At 34.1% G+C, this 21,071-nt stretch overlaps 2 protein-coding genes across 5 annotated transcripts in view; both read right to left on the bottom strand.

Annotated features, from left to right (window-relative positions):
- LOC143234917 (serine/threonine-protein kinase SMG1-like) overlaps positions 1-20,872 on the bottom strand; it is a 23,453-nt gene extending 2,581 nt beyond the window's left edge. Inside the window, exons 1-11 of the mRNA XM_076472617.1 lie at positions 20,861-20,872; positions 20,127-20,374; positions 18,992-19,160; positions 17,556-17,732; positions 15,171-15,298; positions 13,180-13,258; positions 11,092-11,217; positions 10,282-10,380; positions 9,894-10,167; positions 9,391-9,600; positions 1,730-1,836 (exon numbers count right to left, since the gene is read on the bottom strand). Of these exons, the coding sequence (XP_076328732.1) occupies positions 1,730-1,836; positions 9,391-9,600; positions 9,894-10,167; positions 10,282-10,380; positions 11,092-11,217; positions 13,180-13,258; positions 15,171-15,298; positions 17,556-17,732; positions 18,992-19,160; positions 20,127-20,374; positions 20,861-20,872 (1,629 nt within the window). The remainder of the gene's footprint in view (positions 1-1,729; positions 1,837-9,390; positions 9,601-9,893; positions 10,168-10,281; positions 10,381-11,091; positions 11,218-13,179; positions 13,259-15,170; positions 15,299-17,555; positions 17,733-18,991; positions 19,161-20,126; positions 20,375-20,860) is intronic.
- nonC (serine/threonine-protein kinase Smg1) overlaps positions 20,189-21,071 on the bottom strand; it is a 136,650-nt gene continuing 135,767 nt past the window's right edge. For 3 of the 4 annotated variants that reach the window (XM_076473742.1, XM_076473745.1, XM_076473744.1), the window contains 2 exons: positions 20,861-21,071; positions 20,189-20,374 (listed from right to left, as the gene is read on the bottom strand). In XM_076473742.1, the coding sequence (XP_076329857.1) occupies positions 20,892-21,071 (180 nt within the window). In that variant the 3' untranslated portion in view covers positions 20,189-20,374; positions 20,861-20,891. Of the gene's footprint in view, positions 20,375-20,847 lie in introns of all 4 variants that reach the window. The other variant, XM_076473743.1, reaches the window with a different exon arrangement.

Genomic DNA, 21,071 nt, shown 5'->3' with positions numbered 1-21,071 from the left:
AGACAGGTTATTGATTTTTATCTGCTTACCGCATACTTGCACCAAAAAATTGTTGATGTAGTGAACCAGTCTAGCATTTTGTAAACAGTGTTTCGCAGTATATTCGCCAATTACAATTTTTCTTTGCCAAAAAACAAAAATAATAGCCATTGGCGAATATGGCAAGTGAGAGTGTGAGCCCTGACCTTAGACAAACCAGATGAAGAAACTGCAATACAGGGTATTGTAGTGACATTGATCCAAATTTTGAACCATGCTCCTCAGGCATTCCACATCTCATAACACAGTCAGAATTAAATGATCTGGTCAGAGATTTGGGTCTGTCAAAAGCAAAAGCCGAATTGCTGGGTTCGAGACTGTAGGAATGATGTTTGCTGTCACCAGGTATGAAAATGTATGTTTTTCGAAGCCGCCAAGATGATATGACCAAATTCTTTGCACAAGTTGAGAGTCTCTGTTTCTGGGTTGATATCACAGGATTGCTCTCTGCTTTGAATTGTGACCATGACCCACGAGAGTGGCATCTCTTTATTGATTCATCAATATTAAGCCTCAAAGCTGGTCTGTTACACGATGACAACATTCACCCTTCAATACCTGTTGGCTATGCAGCACACATGAAAGAAACCTACGAGAACATGGGAATGTTGCTAAAGCACATCCAATACAGCAAGTACAGCTGGAATATCTGTTGAGATCTGAAAGTCATTGCTCTGTTACTGGGACTGCAGCTCGGCTATACAAAGTAGTGTTGTTTCATCCGTGAATGGGACAGTCATGCCAAAGAGTCACGTTATTCTAGACAGAGCTGGCCACTCCATAAAAAGTTAGTTCCAGGACAGAAAAATGTGGCGCATAAACTGCTTGTCAACCCAGCAAAGATTTTTTTGCCTCCTCTTCACATAAAATTGGGACTTATGAAGGATTCTGTGAAAGCAATGAACAAAGAAGGCAACAGATGTTCCCAAGAATAACTGATGCCAAAATCAAAGAGGGCATTTTTGTTGGCTCTCAGATCAGACGTTACGAGTGACAAGCAGTTCGACAATCTGTTAGTTGGACCGGAAAAGATCACCTGGAAAGCCTTCAAAGACAATGTTGACAATTTTCTTGGCAATTACAGAGCCCCACATTACAAACTTCTCAAAGCATACAAAACAATGAAGTGCAACATGTCACTCAAGATTCATTTCCTCCATTCACACTTGGGCTTCTTCCCTGCAAATCTCGGTGCTGTCAATGATGAACACAGTGAAAGGTTTCATCAGGACATTGCTATAATGGAAAAACGATATCAGGGCAACTGGAATCCGTCAATGTTTGCTGACTACTGTCGGACACTGCAATGTGATGCACTGGATATTGAATACAAATGAAAATCAGGAGCAAAACAATTATGTTGAACTTAATAGCCTATTAGAAACATAAACACAATTAAATAAGTTATTGCAGGTAAACAGTTAACTGTCTATTTCTCAGAGTTCCTATGCGATGAAGCAAAACCAAAACTATTTGTGCATACAATCCAGGTAGCTGTCACAATCAGCAAAAACTTTTCAGGAAGCAAAACTACTCAAAAAATTTTTTGTGCAGTGTTATCAAATACTTAAAGGCTTGACTATATGCTCTTTGTAATTCATACAATTTCTACTTCTAGAAACATCTTTGAGCTGTTATCATTAAGTAATATGGACAAAAATAGGAAGTAAGAAAACTAAGTTAATATTACCTGTTCAGCAACTGATAACCGTCGATTAAGGTCAGGATCTTTGCCATCCAACTTCACTTTCACTCGTCTCCACACATTTGTTGCATAACTATTCCGTTCTTGAACAACTGCAAAAATGTGAAAAAAAAATTCTATTATAAGAACTGTTATATGTTATTTACCAATATTCCTGATGACAAATTACATAAACTGTGCAGACTGAAAAGTTTAGTTGTTTACAAGTTACAATCAATAGGTTAACTCACATTCAAATGTTACAATTTGTGAGCATGCCCAAAAATGTAACTTGTTTAGATGGGTAAGATGTTTAATGTCACAGTTGAAGGACTGATCTAGAGAACTAAACAGCTAGCTTTGAACTGGTAATGATGTTTCACTGTTACATTAGATGAAATGTTCTAAATGTTAGCTTTAGATTGGTAAACTGACGCACTGGCCCAGAGGTCTAAATGTGGGGTTTGGACAGCTGATGTTTGCCTGCTGCAGTTAATGGAATGATTTAACCCTCTTATTATGGGTAAGTCAAAGTGTACATAATGACTTTTTAGTTATATTTAAAGTTTAATTACATTATATACAAATATACTTGGCATCAAAATGTAGTTACAAAATTAAGTTTTAATGTTATACAGGTTTTTAGTTTTATAATAAATTTTCATTCTCACAAAATTCTTAATCCCCCTTAGTATGATAATTGCAACATTTGTTCTCCAAGCCTTCCCTCTTCTCTATTTTTCACCCCTGTGAAGTTGAGAAGTACAAAATTTAATACAAATTACTCATTATAATACATATTATTATTATAATAATATGCAAAGCATAATTTTTATACCCAACATTAGTAATTTGTTACGGAGCTATATACTAGAAAATTATGTCCACTTGTCACATCCTCTTTCACAAATTTACAATAGTTCTCACTGACGTTTTATGCTATATTATTTATAACCAATTGAAAGAAAGTTTTAACAGTTATAGTCAGATAAATTATGATAGTTATACAACATTATTTGATGTGCATGTGTTATTCTCTTTTCTAAGGTGGATTATTTAACTAAATAAAAACTTAGTGTACATATTAGTAGTGTTAGTATAAAAAAAGTAGGCTTAACATTCATTGAAAGAGGACAGCAAAAAACATGGGAAAATATTTCTTTCTTTTCAAGTATATTCTTTATTATTATAAAAATAACTAAAATGTGAAAATTAGAAATTTGTTACGCATTATATGATAACAAAAAACAATTTGCAAGAAGCTCATGCACTGCATAATTCAATGAGCTACAAATCCACTGAGTGTTGGTTGGTTGATTTAGTGTTTTATGGCACAAAGCAGCTAGGCTATCTGCGCCAAATGTCTGGTAAAAAGGTAAAAATAAATTAAATGCAGTAAAATACATAAAAGGAAATGAAGGTAAAACAAAACAGCAAATAAAACATAAAATGGCATAAAACCAATGTTGATATCCAGTCTACAAAGTTGTAAAGGACTTTCTGTAGCATAATGGTAATGATCAATCTGCCAGGAAGACTAACAGGTAAGTACAAGAACCACCGTCAGTCACCTGAAGTTGGCCTTTCCAGTCCTGGTGTCAAGTTATTTAATGTTATGGCCATTTTCCAATTTACAATTGAACTAGAGAGATTGAGACCCTTAAAAGGGAACCACAATTAAAAAGGCGTAATGAATAAATATCAAACACTTAAATGACATTAATGGCCATTAAAAAACTAAAAACTTTATCAAGGTGGACAGTGTCACCGTCACCAATAACACTGTCTAATGTTACGGACAAACCTTGGGACAGAACATGTTTAAAATAATGCTGTCGTTGAGAGTCATAACGATGGAAAGTAAGTAAAATGTGGCTTACAGTGATTTGAGTGTTACACAAACTACACATTGGTGCATCAATTCCAGATAAAAGAAAACTATGAGTTAAAAAACTGTGACCAATACATAGTCTATTTAAAACAACTTCCTCCTTTCGAACCTTATGGAAGCTAGACGGCCAAAGTCTAATATAGGGTTTTATTTGGAAGAGTTTGTTGTTGCATTCTTTACTCCAAGTTGACTGCCAGCTGGCATGAAACCGAGCTTTGAATACAGGACCATCACCCATGTATGGAATAGGCACAGTGGTGATAGTGCCAGAGCAGATAGATTTAGCTGCCGTGTCTGCAAGCTCATTCCCGCGAATACCAATGTGGCCTGGTATCCAAAAAAACTGAATAGAAGTAGATGTTAATGAGAAATGGGCCAGTCAGTTTTGAATCTCAGTGAGAACAGGGTGTGAGCCAACATGAAGTGATTCCAGGACCAGTAGAAAACTAAGCGAGTCAGTATAAATAGTGCAGTTGGAGTACTGCTTAGCTTCAATATGATCCAGGGCAAAAAATATGACATATAGTTCAGCAGTGAACACAGAAGCTGTAGAGGGGATTCTGCATGCAACCACCAAACTGCAACAAACCATAGCAGACCCACAGAGTTACCTGATTTAGAACCATCCGTATAAATTGGAATGGAAAGATTGTTCGAAAGATGTTCAGTAAATACAAGACAGTACTTCCAATCGGAAGTATCTGCCTTTCTCAGATGACTTAATGAAAGGTCACATTTGGGACTGTAATAAGCAATGATGGGATGGGCTGACCAGTGGATTCTGCAATGTTATCCCCAAGGACAGACCCAATTCATCCAATTGCGCCTGGATGAGAAGGCCAAAAGGAGCAATGGCACATCGTCTGTTCTGAAAAAGTATGGCCCACTGAGGAAGGAAAACACATCCCCAAGTGGGATGCTTTGGTAAGAAACAAAGTTTTGAAGAATATAGTAAAGACAGTTGCAAACAGCAAAGGTGCAGAGAAGGTTCATGAGATTCTACATATAAACTTTGAACTTTGTATCTGAGGAAAGTCCAAGTGCAGAGTCGAAGTCCTTGATGATGAATGGGGTCCAGCATCTTTAAGGCTGAGGGTCTGGCAGAGCCATAGACCAGTGATCCATAGTCGAGTTTCTATCGAATAAGAGCACGATATATCTTTAGCATAGAACATCGATCCACTCCCCAAGTGGTGGTAGAGAGAACATGAAGGATTTTCATTGCTCTTGTGCATTTGACCCATAGCTGCTTTAAGTGTGGTATAAAGGTCAGCTTACAGTCAAAGATAAGCCCCAAGAACTTGGTCTCAGGGACAGCAAAAGTGCATGCAAATGGTTTTAGACAGAGAGAAGTGAATACCACATGCTGTGTTCCACTTCAATAAACGATTGAAGTTTGTAGTTGCTGCTCAATATATCTCATGTTCAACAACTGACATGAGATGTGAAAGTCGTTGACATAGAGCCCGTTTCCAACAGTGAGAGAGAGTTGTTCAGTGATGGCATTAATTTTTATACCGAAAGGTGTGACACTCAAAACACAGCCCTGAAGGACCCCAAGTTCCTGTAGAAAAGAACGGGAAAGTGTCAAACCCACACAAACTTGGAATCTCCTGTCCATTAAAAATTTTTTAATAAACATGGGTAAATGGCCACGTAACCCATATATATGTATATGGAGGTCTCGCAAAATGCCATACTTCAATATTGTGTCATCTATCCTTGTCAATGTCAAAGAATATTGATACAAGATGTTGTCATTTGAGAAAGGCTTCTCTGATTGATGTTTCAAGTCGAATTAAGTGGTCCGTGGTGGAGTGCTGTCGTTCGAACCCACACTGGGTGGGTGAGAGGAGGTTGTTTGATTCGAGGAACGAAACAAGACGAGCATTAACCATCCTCTCTAAGGTCAGACAGACAGCTCAAAGCAATTGGAAGGTAGTTTGAAGGAATTTTAGGATCTTTCCCAGGCTTAAAGAAAGGTAAGATAATCGCCTGGAGCCAGGCATTAGGAAAAACATTCTCCTGCCAGATCCAGTTAAAAACAATTAGAAGAATAGCAAGATAAACAGGAGATACACAGCACAGCATTTCATAATGTACATCATCAGGTCTGACCGATGTACTACTAGACCAACAAAGGGCCATTTTCAGTTCCACCAGTGTAAAGGGACAATTATATTCAAAGAGACAGTCAGTTCGAAAGGAAAGAGGTGAACACTCCGTTCGAGTCTTGATGGCCAAGAAGGTGGAGGAACAAGCAGAAGTGCTAGATACCCAGCAAAAGCTTTCACCTAGAGTTCGGCAATGCTCTGAACATCAGCCACCTCCTGACCATCATAGAGCAAGATCGAGAGGGGGACAGAATTGTAGTGCCCTCTGACCTTTCGAACCCTGTCCCATCACACTGGTGGTAGAAAATATGCTAGTTGTGAACTTAATCCAAGATTATTTCTGGCTTTCACGTCTTACTCATCTAGCATGTGCATGGGCCTGTTGGAAAGCGATGTGGTTTGAAAGTGTGGGATATCTACAGAAAGTATCCCAGGCCCGTTTTTGAGCCTTCCGTGCCATGTGGTAGGCAGGATTCCACCACAGACAAGGATATTGTGGAAAACATAGAGGTTTTAGGAATACACTGAGCAGCTGCTTGTATAATACAGTCAGTTACCGCTGCCACACAGTCGTCTATTGATGGCTGACTCACGATGATAGGATCAAGTTCTGCAAGAGCAGTGAAAGTGGACCAGTTTGCCTGATCCAGCTTCCACCTTGGCACGCGGGTAGGGTGGCATTGACCACTGCTAGTCTCTCTCAAAAGTATAGGAAAATGATCACTGCCTTATTGGATTATTGTCAACCCTCCATGAGAAATGGGAGAATAATGATGTGGAGCAAACTGAGAGATCAATAGTGGTAAAGGACTGACTAGGTGTGTAAAAATAAGTGGAAGAACCAGTATTGAAAAGAGAAAGGTTGTGATCAGAGAACATGCATTCTCTTATCAATAACAGCACTTTCCCAGAAAGGATGATGTCCATTAAAGTCCCCCAGGATTAGAAAAGGAGACAGCATCTGTTCAACAAGAGCATCAAGGTCTGATTGATAATATGTCTCTCCAGGGTACAGGTAGGGAGAACAAACAGTGATGGTATGACCCAAGGAAACACGGATGGCTATGGCCTCCAAGGTTGTGGTGAGTGACAAAGACAGGGTGGGCACATGCTGATCAACCATCAGTGCCACCCCTCCATGTACTCGTTCATCACACAGCCTGTCATTTCTGTACAGAGAAAACTGCCGAAAGGTGAATGTATTGGCAGGTTTCAAAATGTTTCTTGTAAGGAAAGACATACAGGAAGGTAGGAAGCAATCAGTGTTTTGATGTCATCCAGATTAGAATGTAAACCTCGACAGTTCCATTGTATCAAGGTGGCCATTTTTAATGACAGGAAGGCAAAGTGGCTGGAGAACCCTTTTGTTTACGACCATGTCTTTTTTCCTTACTGTCCTTATCCGGAGGAGGTCTATCGACCTCTATGGATCCTGCCCTGGGTCGATTGGATAGGTCTTTGTTGTTGGAAGGGGATAACAGTGACTGAGGATGCAAACAAATGATTGTTTTGCATCTTGGGGTGGGAGAAAAAGATGTATTTGAAACCAAAGGATGTGGATCTTGGGGTTTGTTGGAATGTATGGGAGGAACAGAAATGGGTGTAGAAGTTGATTCATCAACCTTTTTAACCATTGAGGTGAAAAGGCTTTTCATTTGTTTTAAAAACGATTCTCTTGGAGGCACAGAGAGATCCGTCTGCACTCTCACTGTAGTTGTGGAACAAAGTGCAGCAGCATATGTCCGAGATGAAGTGGTGGACAGCAATTTCTGAGCCTCAGGATAACTAATGTTATGAGTTGTTTTCAAATGCTGCACCTCTTTTTCCTCCAACCATTTTGGGCAAGAACGAAAGTAGGAAGGGTGAGAACCATTAGAGTTGACACAATGTGGGTCTGTGTCACACTCATAGGCACCATGGTCCTTGCCATCACAATGAGCACATGTCAGGGAACCACAACATGACGTCTTTGAGTGGCCAAACCTGTGACACTGGAAACATCGAAGAGGGTATGGAATGTACGGCCGTACCCTGCAATTTAGATAACCTGCCTTGATGGTGGCAGGTGCACATGGTGATGTAAATGTCAAAAAAAGGATATCTGTGGGCAGTGTAACTCCATCTTTGCAAGCAGAGATGCGCCCCACAGCAGAAACTTGAGTGCAGAAACCAGCAAGAATCTCTGACTCGGGGACATTCTTCAAATCCCTCAACAATAACTCCTCCTGATGAATTCAAGGTAGCATGAGGGGTAACCTATATAGGTACATTCACAATTGCCTTTGAATTCAAGAGAAGTTCACTGTGTTGGGATGTGGATGTTTAAACCAATATCTCTTCAGATCAAAGCTTCTTTACTGACTTTGGAGAGCCAACAAGTCCCTCTAGTCCCTTCTGGATAAAAAAGGGGGACATTTGCCCTAAAGGTTTTTCTGAAAGAGAATGTAATATAAGAAAATGAGGTATGTGTGTTACAGATGTTGAAGATTGCTGCTCAGAGTCTTCAAAACATGGTCATTTATCTATTGACTGTTTTTTCACTATTTTATTTAAATTTTCCAAAGGAGGATCCATAGGAAAAAAGGAAAATTTCAGTACCCACTGACCCCACCCACCACGGAACCCTACAAGGGGAAGCACTACAATGTCATGCAAGGACATAGCAGCAATGCCAGGGTTTTGTGAGCACTATACCCAAACACCAGTATCAGACACAATGTCCACAACATCCGTTGAGAACTTTCAACACTGGTACTTGGTTGACCCTAGCCCAACTGGACCAGCTGACTGACCCGAGGGGAGCCCATCTCAAGGTCATTCAAGGCCAAAGTGGTGTGTTAGGGTTGGGCCCCTGAACCACCAGGATCCTCTCTTCCTTTTCACGGGTCGCCATGCACGGCAATCACGTGGGTGGATGTTTAGATCCCAGAGGAGGTAACCAGAAAGAACAGAACCTTCCCTGGGAGGTCCCCTCACCACATACAGGAATCCACACCGAGGGGTCCACTAAGTGACTTACAATTGGTGGGTATTTTCCTTAGAAACAAGTCAAAGGGCAATAAAACATTAAAGTTTTAATTTTCACTTACAATCTGCAGTCACTGAAAAAAACAAAAACAGGTTACTTTTAATTTAGTTGTTTTTGTTTATATATATTGAGGTGTTTTTCAGAGATTATGCAAATGAAATTTGACAATGTGCAGGTAAAGCAAAGTATTTTTTACTCTTAACAAGAAAATCACTTTGCACTCAAAGCAGTAATCACTAATCTGATTCTGCATATATACCAATTTCTTTTTAGTAAAATTATTTAAAAAATGTAACTCTGTATTAAGACTTGTAATATTTACTAAAAAGGGGGGGGGGTTGTCAAATTTTGTATCAATATGCAAAATGTTTAAAGTCATAGTACAGAAACTAGGATCACAAGGTCAGCATAATCTACTGAGCTCATAGCAAGAGTGTTAATATATTTCTTTTTTTTAGATCAAATACATTAGGCTAACTGCTGTGTCCACCATGCAGAATCAGATCTCATACAGCAGTGTTGCATGTCTGTATAGTTAAAGCTATCCCAACAGTGGATGAATGCTAGAAGGAACTACATTTCTTTCATATAAAAACAAAAATCAAAACAGAGGCAGAATATTTAAAAACCATACCTTTACCAGTCTTAGGGTCTCGGAAAACATTGGATTTTTTGTTTTTGTCTGGAATTGGAGTAGAAAGTGGACGACTTCCTGCTCCTTGACTTCCTGGTGATGGCTCAGAGTACAGATCTCCATCACGAACTGAAGGTGGTAGCATCTTTTTTCCCACAACTGTTCTTTCACCTCTTACCTTCTGGTAATTAGGATTTTTTCCTGCTGTAGCTGTTGTTACCACATGGTATTATTAGTAAAACTCTACAATAGACTTTTCACATAATCAGTGTAAGAGTAAAAATATGATTGAAGCATTCTTAAAAGCCCTTATTAATCATAATGAAAAAACAATATTTTCAGAATTTGTTAGAACATGTGATTTTTATATTTCCATAAATATTCTGTGCAATGAAACTTTTGTTAAATTACTTGTATATTCTATCTATGAAAGGAAAGATGAAGTGTTTGAGAAGTTGATGATTATGCTTAAGACAACAACTGAAAATGACAAAATTGTTTACCGTCTGATATAATGCAGGTGAAAACAGGATGAGAATGGGAACCTACTGGCCCAGCTAGCTCTATCAAACCATCATACACATCAACTGTTAGGGAAGGCAATGGTGCAAGCTTTTCTCTGATTTTATTTACTTTGTGTGGGTCATGCTCACACACATCAGAAAGAACCTCCCGAACCATGGCAGAAATCTGTTCTGAAAAACTTCGATATTTCAGTAAGTACTGCTGGACAGGCACTATCTGTTGATCTTCTTCTTTCAATGCAACTTCTTCATGCTGTTCATTATAACAAATAAAATACAAGTTGTAGCTTTAACAACAAGGTCAGCATAAAAGATAAGAAAATACAGCTCCTAGAACATTTATACACAAACAATATAAAACACTTACCTTTGCTAAAGACTTCAAGATGCTTCGAACATCTGTCATCAAATTATAATGTGTGGTTAACAGGCTACGGATTAAAATGACATGATTCTTCACCACATCCTACAGGGATAAAATGTGTTAGCAGAAAACCAAATCTGAAAACGCAACGTTTATTTTTTAAATAATATTTCACATGAACAAAATTCCAGCTCAAATGTATTAATGCATGCCATTATGTTTATTTATAATACAAAGTGTAATAAGCAGTAACTATATGTACCAGATTTATGTACCAGTGAATAAAATAAATATGTTAGTATCCTGAAGATACACACACAAGCATAAAAAAGTAATCACTGTTCAGATCTTTGTAAAAAGTCTGAACAGTCTTTCTTCAATAGGAAGTAAAGCAAATTATAAAATGAAAACAATTGATGTAAAAAATTCTGATCTAGTTTTAAAAACTACTTAACATTCTTAGTATTGGTTACTTTCCAAAATATTTTCACTAGTCATTCATTTTATGTCTCAAATAGAAAAATTTATACTTTTAAGTTATATTTTCAGTTAAACCTCCTCCACAGCAACTTATCGAAAATTAAAGCAAGAAGCTGACTTCCCCAAGCCATCCTTCTTGAAGAGGAAGACATTGCATCTCTGAAATGTTATGACTCAATAAATTAATAAGGAAAGTTTGAGTCAAAAATTAAAACAGAGAAACTGAAAGGAAACAGTTTAAAAAAATGTTAAGGGTAATTCAGTAGTAACATATGTAATAAAAATAAAATAGAATGTTCACTTTTTTGTGTGCAAGTTGACACATTTACTTACCCAGTGAGAAAAACTTTCTACTTCTTTTTGTTCAAGTTTTTCTTTGCTCTTTGCTAAAGACTGTGAAATTTTTTCCAAGATGCTGGTAATCCAATCTGAAGTAATTCCACCAGTTTCAGGTAAAGGCTAAAAAACAATAGAATATACAATGCTGACTGATTATGTTTTCACAGGACAAAACCACTGGATAGTTAATAACTGATGAGTAATTATGGGATCACCAATATGAATATGAAATTTACTTCATTCTAAACCAGGATGTTTTTTAAACACTATTAAAACTGCTGTTTGAAATATAAAGCATTCAAATTTATTTGTAGTAATCCAATTTATGAAACATTTATAACTTGTTTAACTTTTCTTGAGAGTTTTGACATTAACAGTCATTCAGTTGAAACTTAACACTGGAATCTGAGAAGGTGTTAATATGATGAATCATCAATTACAAACAGAAGTCCAAAACAATATTCATAACATTTAAAATACTTTAAATCATAACAACAACCACTTTCAAGAACATAAGCACAATGAAATGGTGGTAAGCTTGATAAAATTAAAACCAATACTTTTTAAACACCTACATACAGTTAACCATCAGTCATCATTTTAGTACTGATACCAAACATCAAAATACACAAATAGAAATACGAATTCAAGAGAAATATTAAGCCCCCTAAATGTTTAAAAAAATTATGGTGACAGAAAATTATAGTTCTAAAGTGCATGTTTCTCTGATTACTAAATAAACTTTTGTTTTACTCTTTATAATAAAGCTAAAAACCCCACAAAAAATTCACATAAGCTGTGAAATATTATCATAATCTCAACAGTACTATAGAAGGATCTGTGTATGGTGATTTTCACTGACTGTGCATCACTATGCTTGACTGAGTTCCTAGACAGTTTTTAGGAGTTGCTAACATTTTAAAGCAAATCTGAGTAGTTGACTTAAAGTCTACAGGTCTTAGAGATAAAATGGATTAAATTAACTTACTATTAAGTCAGTTAGGAAGTCTAATTTGTCTAACAATACTTCAAACACAAAATGTATTTTTTTAATTAATTTTCATGACTTTTACTGGCAGGAATGAAGTGTCATTCTTATGCTTAAAAAGCTTCTCAATTTGTATGAAACTGGTATATATCTTTAAACCAGTATTTAGTCTAAACAGGAAAAAATAAAAGTTTAAAATTACCTAAATTTTGTTTTGACCACCAATTTCCATATTATATATTCAATTAGTGTCAACTCCCCCAAGAAATCAAACAAAAACTGAATTACTAAGATTTATTGAACTATAATCTCACATTTAGAAACTTACCTTTTTAGTTATACAATTTTTTGTCAATAGTTTTCTGCTGAGACTAATTTGTATCTAACAGCTGTGGTCTGATTACAATAAATATGTTGTATATTTATATGATGTTTAAATTCAATAAACTTAATATATTTAATAAAGAAGGATAAGCAGTATGCCACTGCAGGATACCTAAATTAAACTTAGATAATGTTTTGCAATAGTAAACCATTCCTGTAGCTTTATAATAGACAAATAGAATTTTAAATTCAGACAATTAGTTCATATCGTGTAAGTATCAGTTGGCTATTACATAGTTTATCAAGTGACTGTTAAAACCATTACATTACACTGCATTATAAACAGTTTACAATCTTCGCTATTCAATCTACAATTGTTTTCAAGTGTGTACTGATTTTAACATTGTGTGTTTCTCATTCAGTATTTTAACATTATACATAAGTGCCAATAATATATACACACACACTAAGCCTTATGCTTCATGTTGAAAGCTGAATTACATTAGAAATGCCTTGTACCCTCCCCCCAAACCTAACAACGAAATTGTAGTAATGACATCCTGGAAGAGAAAGTACAGGATATGAACTGTTCATACAACTATTCAAGGCTATAAACTACATTTTCAATGAAGAAATTTCTAGAAACCTTTTGATTTCTCAGTCAAATGCTTGTATTTGGAAATAGTTCCTCTTTTTTTGGTTGAACAGTATTTTAAATAAAGCAAGGAAAAAAAATGATTAAAAGTATTTAAAGTACATGTAAAAAGTACCTGTAGATCTATAAGATGCTCCTCTAGCTTCGTGACTTGGCTAACACAATTAGCAGCTAACAGACAGCTTTCTTGACTTCTAAAAAGAGACATTTTATAGTTAGCAATAACTGCTTGTTGTATAAACAGGCTTTGTTTTCCTTGTAATTACACAACTTGTAACACCCAGTCTGGTTTTAAATGTAATAACTTTCACTTTTTTCACAGAAGTATGTTTTACTATCACTTACAATATCTCCATTGAAGCTTGTGCTTACTTCTGTTAGAACACATGAAAACAGCAGACATGTGTGCAGTCAGTTTGAACCTATGCTAATTCTAATAGTTACACAGACACAAATAATCAGATTGTTTTCAGTAGTTAATTATTATGCACATAATAATTGAATAAATAAAAGACAGTTCTGAAGAATTCATCACAGCATTATTTTCTTCTATCACTCCATGGTAGAAACTTTACAAACCTTAATAAAGAAAATATGTATAAAAGATTTCATGGATTATAGGAATTTACATGAAAATTATTTACTAAATTATGTAACTTATAACTGTGATGTTTCTTAGTATTTAATTAGCATTTTAAAATAACTTGCTTAGAAAATATTAACTTATGATAAATAAGGTACATGAAAAAGTTATGTAGCCTCCTAGATGTTTTCTATAGCAATATCTGGGGTGATTATCAAATCTTTTAGGAAAATATGCTTCCACTGATATTAGTGTGTATGCAATATTTCTGAATATATTGATCAAACCCCTAATGATATACAGTGGTTTAGAAATTTGCTATGACATTTAAGAAAGCATTGCACATCATAAAGAAAAATTAAACTGAAACAGGAGCTCCAAGTCTACATCACACACAGATCAGAGCTATAAAACAAAACAAGCAAACTACATCCAGGAGGAAAATCCAGATCATAGTTTTCAAACTGAATTTCACATTTCATAATGACACACCTGTGTTTCTAAAGATTCTTAAAATACAAGAAAATTTGTTGCTAATGTTATTTTCCAAATTCAAAAATATTCATTTAAGTCAAACATCTTTATGTAAATACTGAATTTGAAATCCCATAAGAGTTTTGAAAATAAGTTTCCCTGGATTTGTTTTAATTTTTTTTTCTTTTTTAAAGCAAAGCTGCATTGGGCTATCTGTCATGTCCATCGAGTGGAATCAACCCCATGATTTAAAGTTGTAAGCCCATAGACTTACCACTGTATGAGCATGGGACTATTTTGAATAAAAGCAGAGAAATATTTCTAAAACTTGTGGCTAATCTAGCAACTAAGAGCATAAATAAATGTATAATGTTTAATTTTAGTAAAATATGTACATTTTCCTTTATCTGTATTTACCAACACCATCATAATTTCAACAGAACAAAAATCTACAGATATTAATTCCATCATTTATTATATAAAACTATAATAAGTTATATAATAAAAGTATTTATGTCATTATAAAGAAAACTAGATTCTGATTTATCCAATGTGATCAATTTCTAATCTTAAATTTTAATATAACTGTGGAACATTTTTGTGGTTTATGCACATTTATTAACATCTTGAAGGTGATTACTTAAGACCTAAAAACTAAATACAATATCACAATGTAATTTTAATCTACAAGATGGTGAAAAAATGTTAACAAACCACACTCTTATAACCTAATAATTATTGTGTTGTATGTATTGCTAAACTTTAGCAAAAAATTGATCTACAACTATTCAAATACTGTTTTTAAATTGATTTTATTGGGAAAACAAGTTTGAGCAAATATATCAAATACTGTATTCTTATACTATTAAAGGTAAAGTCTGCTACTGGTTTTGGAAAAAATAACTCAATTATACTGAATTTTGTGTAAACATGTCACAATTTATGTTATTTTTAAACTTATGAAGATATTTTTCACAATGGCCAGTAACAATGTTATAATTGCCAGCCATTACAATTTAATAACTATAGCTCCTATAAAAATCACTGACAACCTGTTGATGAGATTTAAAAATGAGCTGTCCGAGGCCAGGGCTTCTGAAGTACGAGTTCTCATAGCTTCAAAATGAAGAATGGCATTACATACATTCATTAGTTCTCGAGAAAGCTGAGCAGTGGCCTAGGGTTAAAAAAAAAAAAAAAGGTTGACTTACTTTAAACTGAATTAGAAATACATGGACACTGACTAATTCAATAAAAAAAAACCAATAAAAATGAAGTATTAATAGGTTACAATTTCTTCAGATATTAAAAGAAAAAAAAAAGCTACAGGTGCTGCTGTGAAATTTATATCAGGTTCCTTAAAACAGAAAAGATAAACATCTCAAAAGTACAGAAAGAATATTACACAGCTTTATTTCATTCTTTTTTTTTAACACCAAACAAGAAGATTCACAAAAACACACAATTAGGATTTTTTTTTTTCTGTTTGTAATTTTACTATTCATATAATTTGGCATATTCATGTATCTCAATAGCCAGAAAATACCAAATGAAAAATGTATAACTGATTGAAAAAATGCATAAGTTGCACACAGACTATTAGCACATCCTAATTTACGATCTTCCTGTGACAATTTTCCTCAATTAATATACAGTTTATTTCCTGTTAGCATGGTACTCAAATAACAGTTTCAATAACTTCCTGTTACTACTGATTTTAATTTACTTCATTTTATACAACTTGTTACTAGCATCTTCACACGATCCATTTCAAAACCTCCTGTTAATACTGTCCTAAAATGACATTTTATATATATATAACTAGATGAGCTTCTTGTATCTTAACATGATAATTTCAATAATTGTCTGGCGCCAGTGCATCCTAAAAGCAATGATACTTCAATGAGTATCTGATGTCAGTGCATCCTCAAAAAGACACGACTAAAATCAGAATAACTCAAGTAGTATTTGTTCTTGTCCTAATTTTATCTTTACTATACAGTTCACTAGAACTTCTAATCATCTTTATTTAGACTGAATGTCCTATAAAACCTTTAATAGTTGTGTCAAGTTCAAATATTTTAATATAAGGTATACAAAACCAGTAACTCTGTTAAGAATCCAGCTAACTGCTCATAAGTATTAACATAAATTTAAGTATTATAACTCCACCAGTTAATAGTCTATAACACTTGTCTAGTATATTTCATTCCATAAAACCCAATAAACTGTTAACTAATTTTAACTCTCTCAACATAGACTGTCACTTTGACCACCCATGTGACCTCTCAGAAATCTCACTTGTGTAATCAATAAAACTTCCTAAATACATTTGAAATATTTATTTTCAGTAAAACTTTACATATTGTATCTTTTGTTTTCTCTACCTTAACTCTACATGGTTAGACAACAACTAACCCTAATTTTGTTTATAATACTAATAGGAATAAAGCATAAAATTTTATTTAATTAAATAATGCACCAAAGAACATAAAATAACAACATGCAGAAAGCAGAAAATTTCCTCTGAGTGTCACAAATGCATCCAAGCTAGTTATCTTTTCCAGGGGAATGAAGCTTCTACTAAAAGAGATACAATTCTCTGTTCAGAATACAGTGTTATATAATCCATTCTTTGATATATGAAACTTTGGCTTTCTATTGGCTATAGATAATACAGAAATAAATGTAAAAGAGAATTATTACCAAATCCTAAAAGAGAGGATGTGACTGGTAGGTATCGTAATAGGTGTCTGATTTTCTATTTATTGACTCATAACAAAACAAAAGTGAAAGCTACAAAAATTATGGTTTCTCTGAGCAATGACAATTTTATAGTAACTAATGTTGAATTTCATACTTATAGGAGGAATGGTGAATAAATTAGAGAGGAAGGGATGCTTACAATCACCTTTCTCACACTAGAAGGAATTCAGGGTTTTAAATATTGCCCCATAAAATTTAGAACTTAAAACTTGTATACTATTAAAATGTACATATTTAGCTGTAATTTTAAGCTATATTAATTGGTATAACAAACAAAAAGTAGTTTAATAAAATTCCAAATGAAAGCCACTAAAACCTAGTGATGTGCACAGTAAATGATACCCAAAGTTACAGGGTTAAAACAACTATCTTTAACCTCTATAACTCCAAAAATTAGTAATCTACAGTTATGCCTATGAAATTTCACTCTAAAAACCTAATAAATTGTTCAATAACTTTAATCCAAGTAAATTTAACTTTTATAATGCAATGTTTAGTCTACCATCTATGCCACTAAAACCAAGTATATTACCTTGATATCCTTTGTTTTCTTAAAACAAAATCTTTTACTGGTTGATTTCCAAGTGAATCTGAAACCTTTTTATAAATATAGCTATGCAAGACAAAGAAAGTGTAAGCCAGAAAACTAAGTCCAGTAATGAACCTACTGATGTGGTTGCAGTTTTTTCTGTAATTCCTGCTTCAAATTCTTCTTGTGTACTGGCTAAGGAGGGGTTAGCCCCAGCTGCCCACTTCAATCTTTGTTCCACACTGGCTGTTACGGATAAATAACGATCCTGACTCTGAGAAACAGCAGACTCCAAGGACAACAAAGTTTGTACTGCCTAGTTAAATACGGTAAATACAGTTTATAACATTTGCAGCAGTATAATTACTATAACCAGCTCACTAGGCTAAATTATAGTTTCACAATTTGTCATTAGGTAAGGGTATTGTATTTAACTTCATAAGACTGAACAATGTAATGGAAAGTATGACAGTCAGCTACCATTCACAACATTGAACATATTTTAGTGTAAATAAATACATTAATGAAGTTAAACAGTAAAATAAGTAAAATCACAATGAACAACTGCATTAAAAATACCAAATCCAAACCTATAATTTTATGAGTTTGTTATAACTCAAAAACAAGCCAAAACAAAAAGAAATTAAACAAAAAACACTACATCAACTGAAAAAATCCCAGACTACAAGTTACAATGTGGGATTATAAAATGTACCCTAGGTTTTGAAGGTGACTGCCGAAGTGGGACCGACATAGCGATGGGGATACACCATCTATCAGCTTTAACCTCCATTCACTAGTCTCACATAAGAAATAAAGATATAGAATTATAAATGGGAATTAGGAAAGTGAGATGTGGGTGCTAAAGCCCACAATGTCCCACATCTATTTTACCCTTCAGTGCCTGCAAACAGTTGTGGGAAGGTGACTATATATACTATTTGGTGCACATTAAAACTTATCTCCTCCAACTAATAAAAAATAACAGTTACTTGCTTTATAGCTGGGCAATTAACTATATTAATTGATGTAATCTATTATCTCTGAGTATCACATATATTGCAATAAATGTCATAAAGATAATCACTACTGTTCCCAATTATTTCAGCAATCAAAATCAATATTAAATAAATTAATATAAAAAAAACAATCAATTAATCAAAATTAGTTTCTAATTATTACAGTTTTTAATTATTCCAGTTATCCAAATATTACCATTGTGATTTTCAATTAGTTTCAATTAATTCAAGATTGTTCAGCTTACTAAATTAATATCATGCTTCGTGAAAATGATTAAAGAAATTAGGGTTCTGATTATTTCACCAATCTAAGTAAATATCAGTGTGTTTATTGTTAAATACAAAACTAATCAACAAACTATCAGTGCTCTCCCCACCACAGATATCAAAACCTGAGTTTTAGCACAAGTTTTTTTTCAATAGCCATTGTATTTTATAGTAATCAATTAATGAGCCTGACAATAAGTAATTTCTACTAACTGACTAGCTATACTCAATTTTGCAGGTTTCTTTTAAAGACTTAATCATTATCACATGAATACAATTTGGCACATACTTTTCTCATTTCCGACATAAGAGTAGATCTGCCATATGCAGTGAGGTTTTGTAAAGGTCCAACGTTTCCTTGTGCTAGTATGTCCTCAAAGAGCCAATGGTAACGAGCAAGTTGGAGCTGTACACGTTGAACACTTTCTTTCAAAAGAACATCATGCTTTTCAAGGCGTCTAAAACAAAAATAGTTAAATATCTTAATCTGGATGTGCTAATAAAACAGAATTCCATATTCTGTCTAAATGAAATTACACAAGTAACACATTATTCTAGATAAAACAACCAAATTCAAAGACAAAAATATAGAGGTACTTTCTTTAAAAATTTGATTAAATTTATGAAGCCTTTACTAAGCCAGTCTAGGTGAAAAATACTTTAAGCTTAGAATAAAACACTTCTTTTCAACTTACAATTTTCAATTTCATTTGCAGAAGTTCTAGAAATTTTTAGCTGAACATCATGTCTATTTTGGTAAAAAAAATTAAAACCCTATCTCTTATTTTCTTTACTCTGACACTAATTGTAGTAAAATCATCAACAGTGAAAGTTTAAAAATATGAAGAAAAATTTTTAGAATGACTGTAGATTGTAACAATTTCAATTTATTTATCTTTAGCAGTCTTAGGCTCCTAACAGTTCTACATCTACTTTCATTTAAATTTATTGCTCTTTGAATCATGTAACTACAACAACAAAACAATAAATCCTTTAAGAGCTTAAGGCAAATAAAGATAAACTATCACATTAAATCACCTGACAGTTGTCTGCACACATTCCTGAAGAATTTTTTATTTTTTATCTATATTTTCTTATCTAAGCTATTAAGTTCTAATCTTTACTTTATAGTTTCTTTGTTTGAAAATATCAATAAATATGTACATAAAACTAAAGAAATTTTGCACTTAGTTCAGTCTTAGGGTCTAATGTACATTGATGTAGTTTATTTCATCTCAATATGATGATTCTTCAAAAATGTCATTTTCAAACCACCCTAAACAGTGCAAAGGCCTATAGAAGGTATTACAGGGAAAGATCAGAATTAAAAATGCAATAATTGTTTTTTTGCCACAATCTTATTAGCTAACAAGATAAAAGTTGTTCAGTTACACCAATTAAGTAATGTTAATTTTATCACCTACCTAGCCAAATCCCATTTTCTCCAAACAGTATCCAAAGCACTAGTCAATGAACTAGTTTGGCTCAGCTGACCAGAAGGGAACTTGTCTTTCACATATCGGTCCACCACCTTATTAGATAAATCATCCAGTGAAACTTTGCTCTCTGCACCAATATCCTTTTGCTCAATCTCAGCAGTAACATCAACACCAAGGCTACCCATAAGACTACAGAGAGCAAAAGTTACAGCTTGAGAAGGCAGACCAAGGACCTAAAAGTAGTGAAAAAATTACAATCTCCATGACTTGAAAAAACAATCTACAACACAAAAGACTAAAACAAAAATAATTTCCTACTAGTTATAGAAAGCAAATCTAAATACAAATTACATTGCAAAACAAATTTATAGATTCATGATGATTCAAAAAATAGAGTTAAGACATAAACCCACTGCAAAACAAAATTATACTATTGTAATGATTTGAGAAAAGAACCAACACACAAATTGCATGGTTAAACAAAAATTAAGTCTCAAATGGTTTGAGAAAACCGAGCAAACATAAAATACACTGACAACCATAAGGTATAAAACAGCAGCAGCTATGTCTGATAGTGCTAAGTATGTTAATGTGAAAATAGCTGTGAAATGTTTACTAAAAATTTAATAACATAAAATTACTTCTAATAACATTTTAAACTGAACATATAAAACTCACTGTTCAATTTAATAAAATTCTGTCTTACAATGTTATAATACCTGTCTGATCATGTAATCTGCAATAAACTGTTTAATAGGTTGATAAATATGATCTTCTGACAGCAGCCGGGAGTCCTACTCGTCTGTCAGATAGCTGGAGGGAAGCAGCATTCTGGTGACATTGTTGAAAGAACTCCTGCATTGTCTGAAGCCTCCGTAAGAAAAAGATATGATTCAATACAGATCTAGTAGATGCTGAGTAGACTGGAGG

The sequence above is a fragment of the Tachypleus tridentatus genome, chromosome 12 (assembly GCF_004210375.1).
Source record: "Tachypleus tridentatus isolate NWPU-2018 chromosome 12, ASM421037v1, whole genome shotgun sequence".
Lineage (NCBI taxonomy): Eukaryota > Metazoa > Arthropoda > Merostomata > Xiphosura > Limulidae > Tachypleus > Tachypleus tridentatus.
This window is presented reverse-complemented; position numbering and strand designations above follow the sequence as displayed.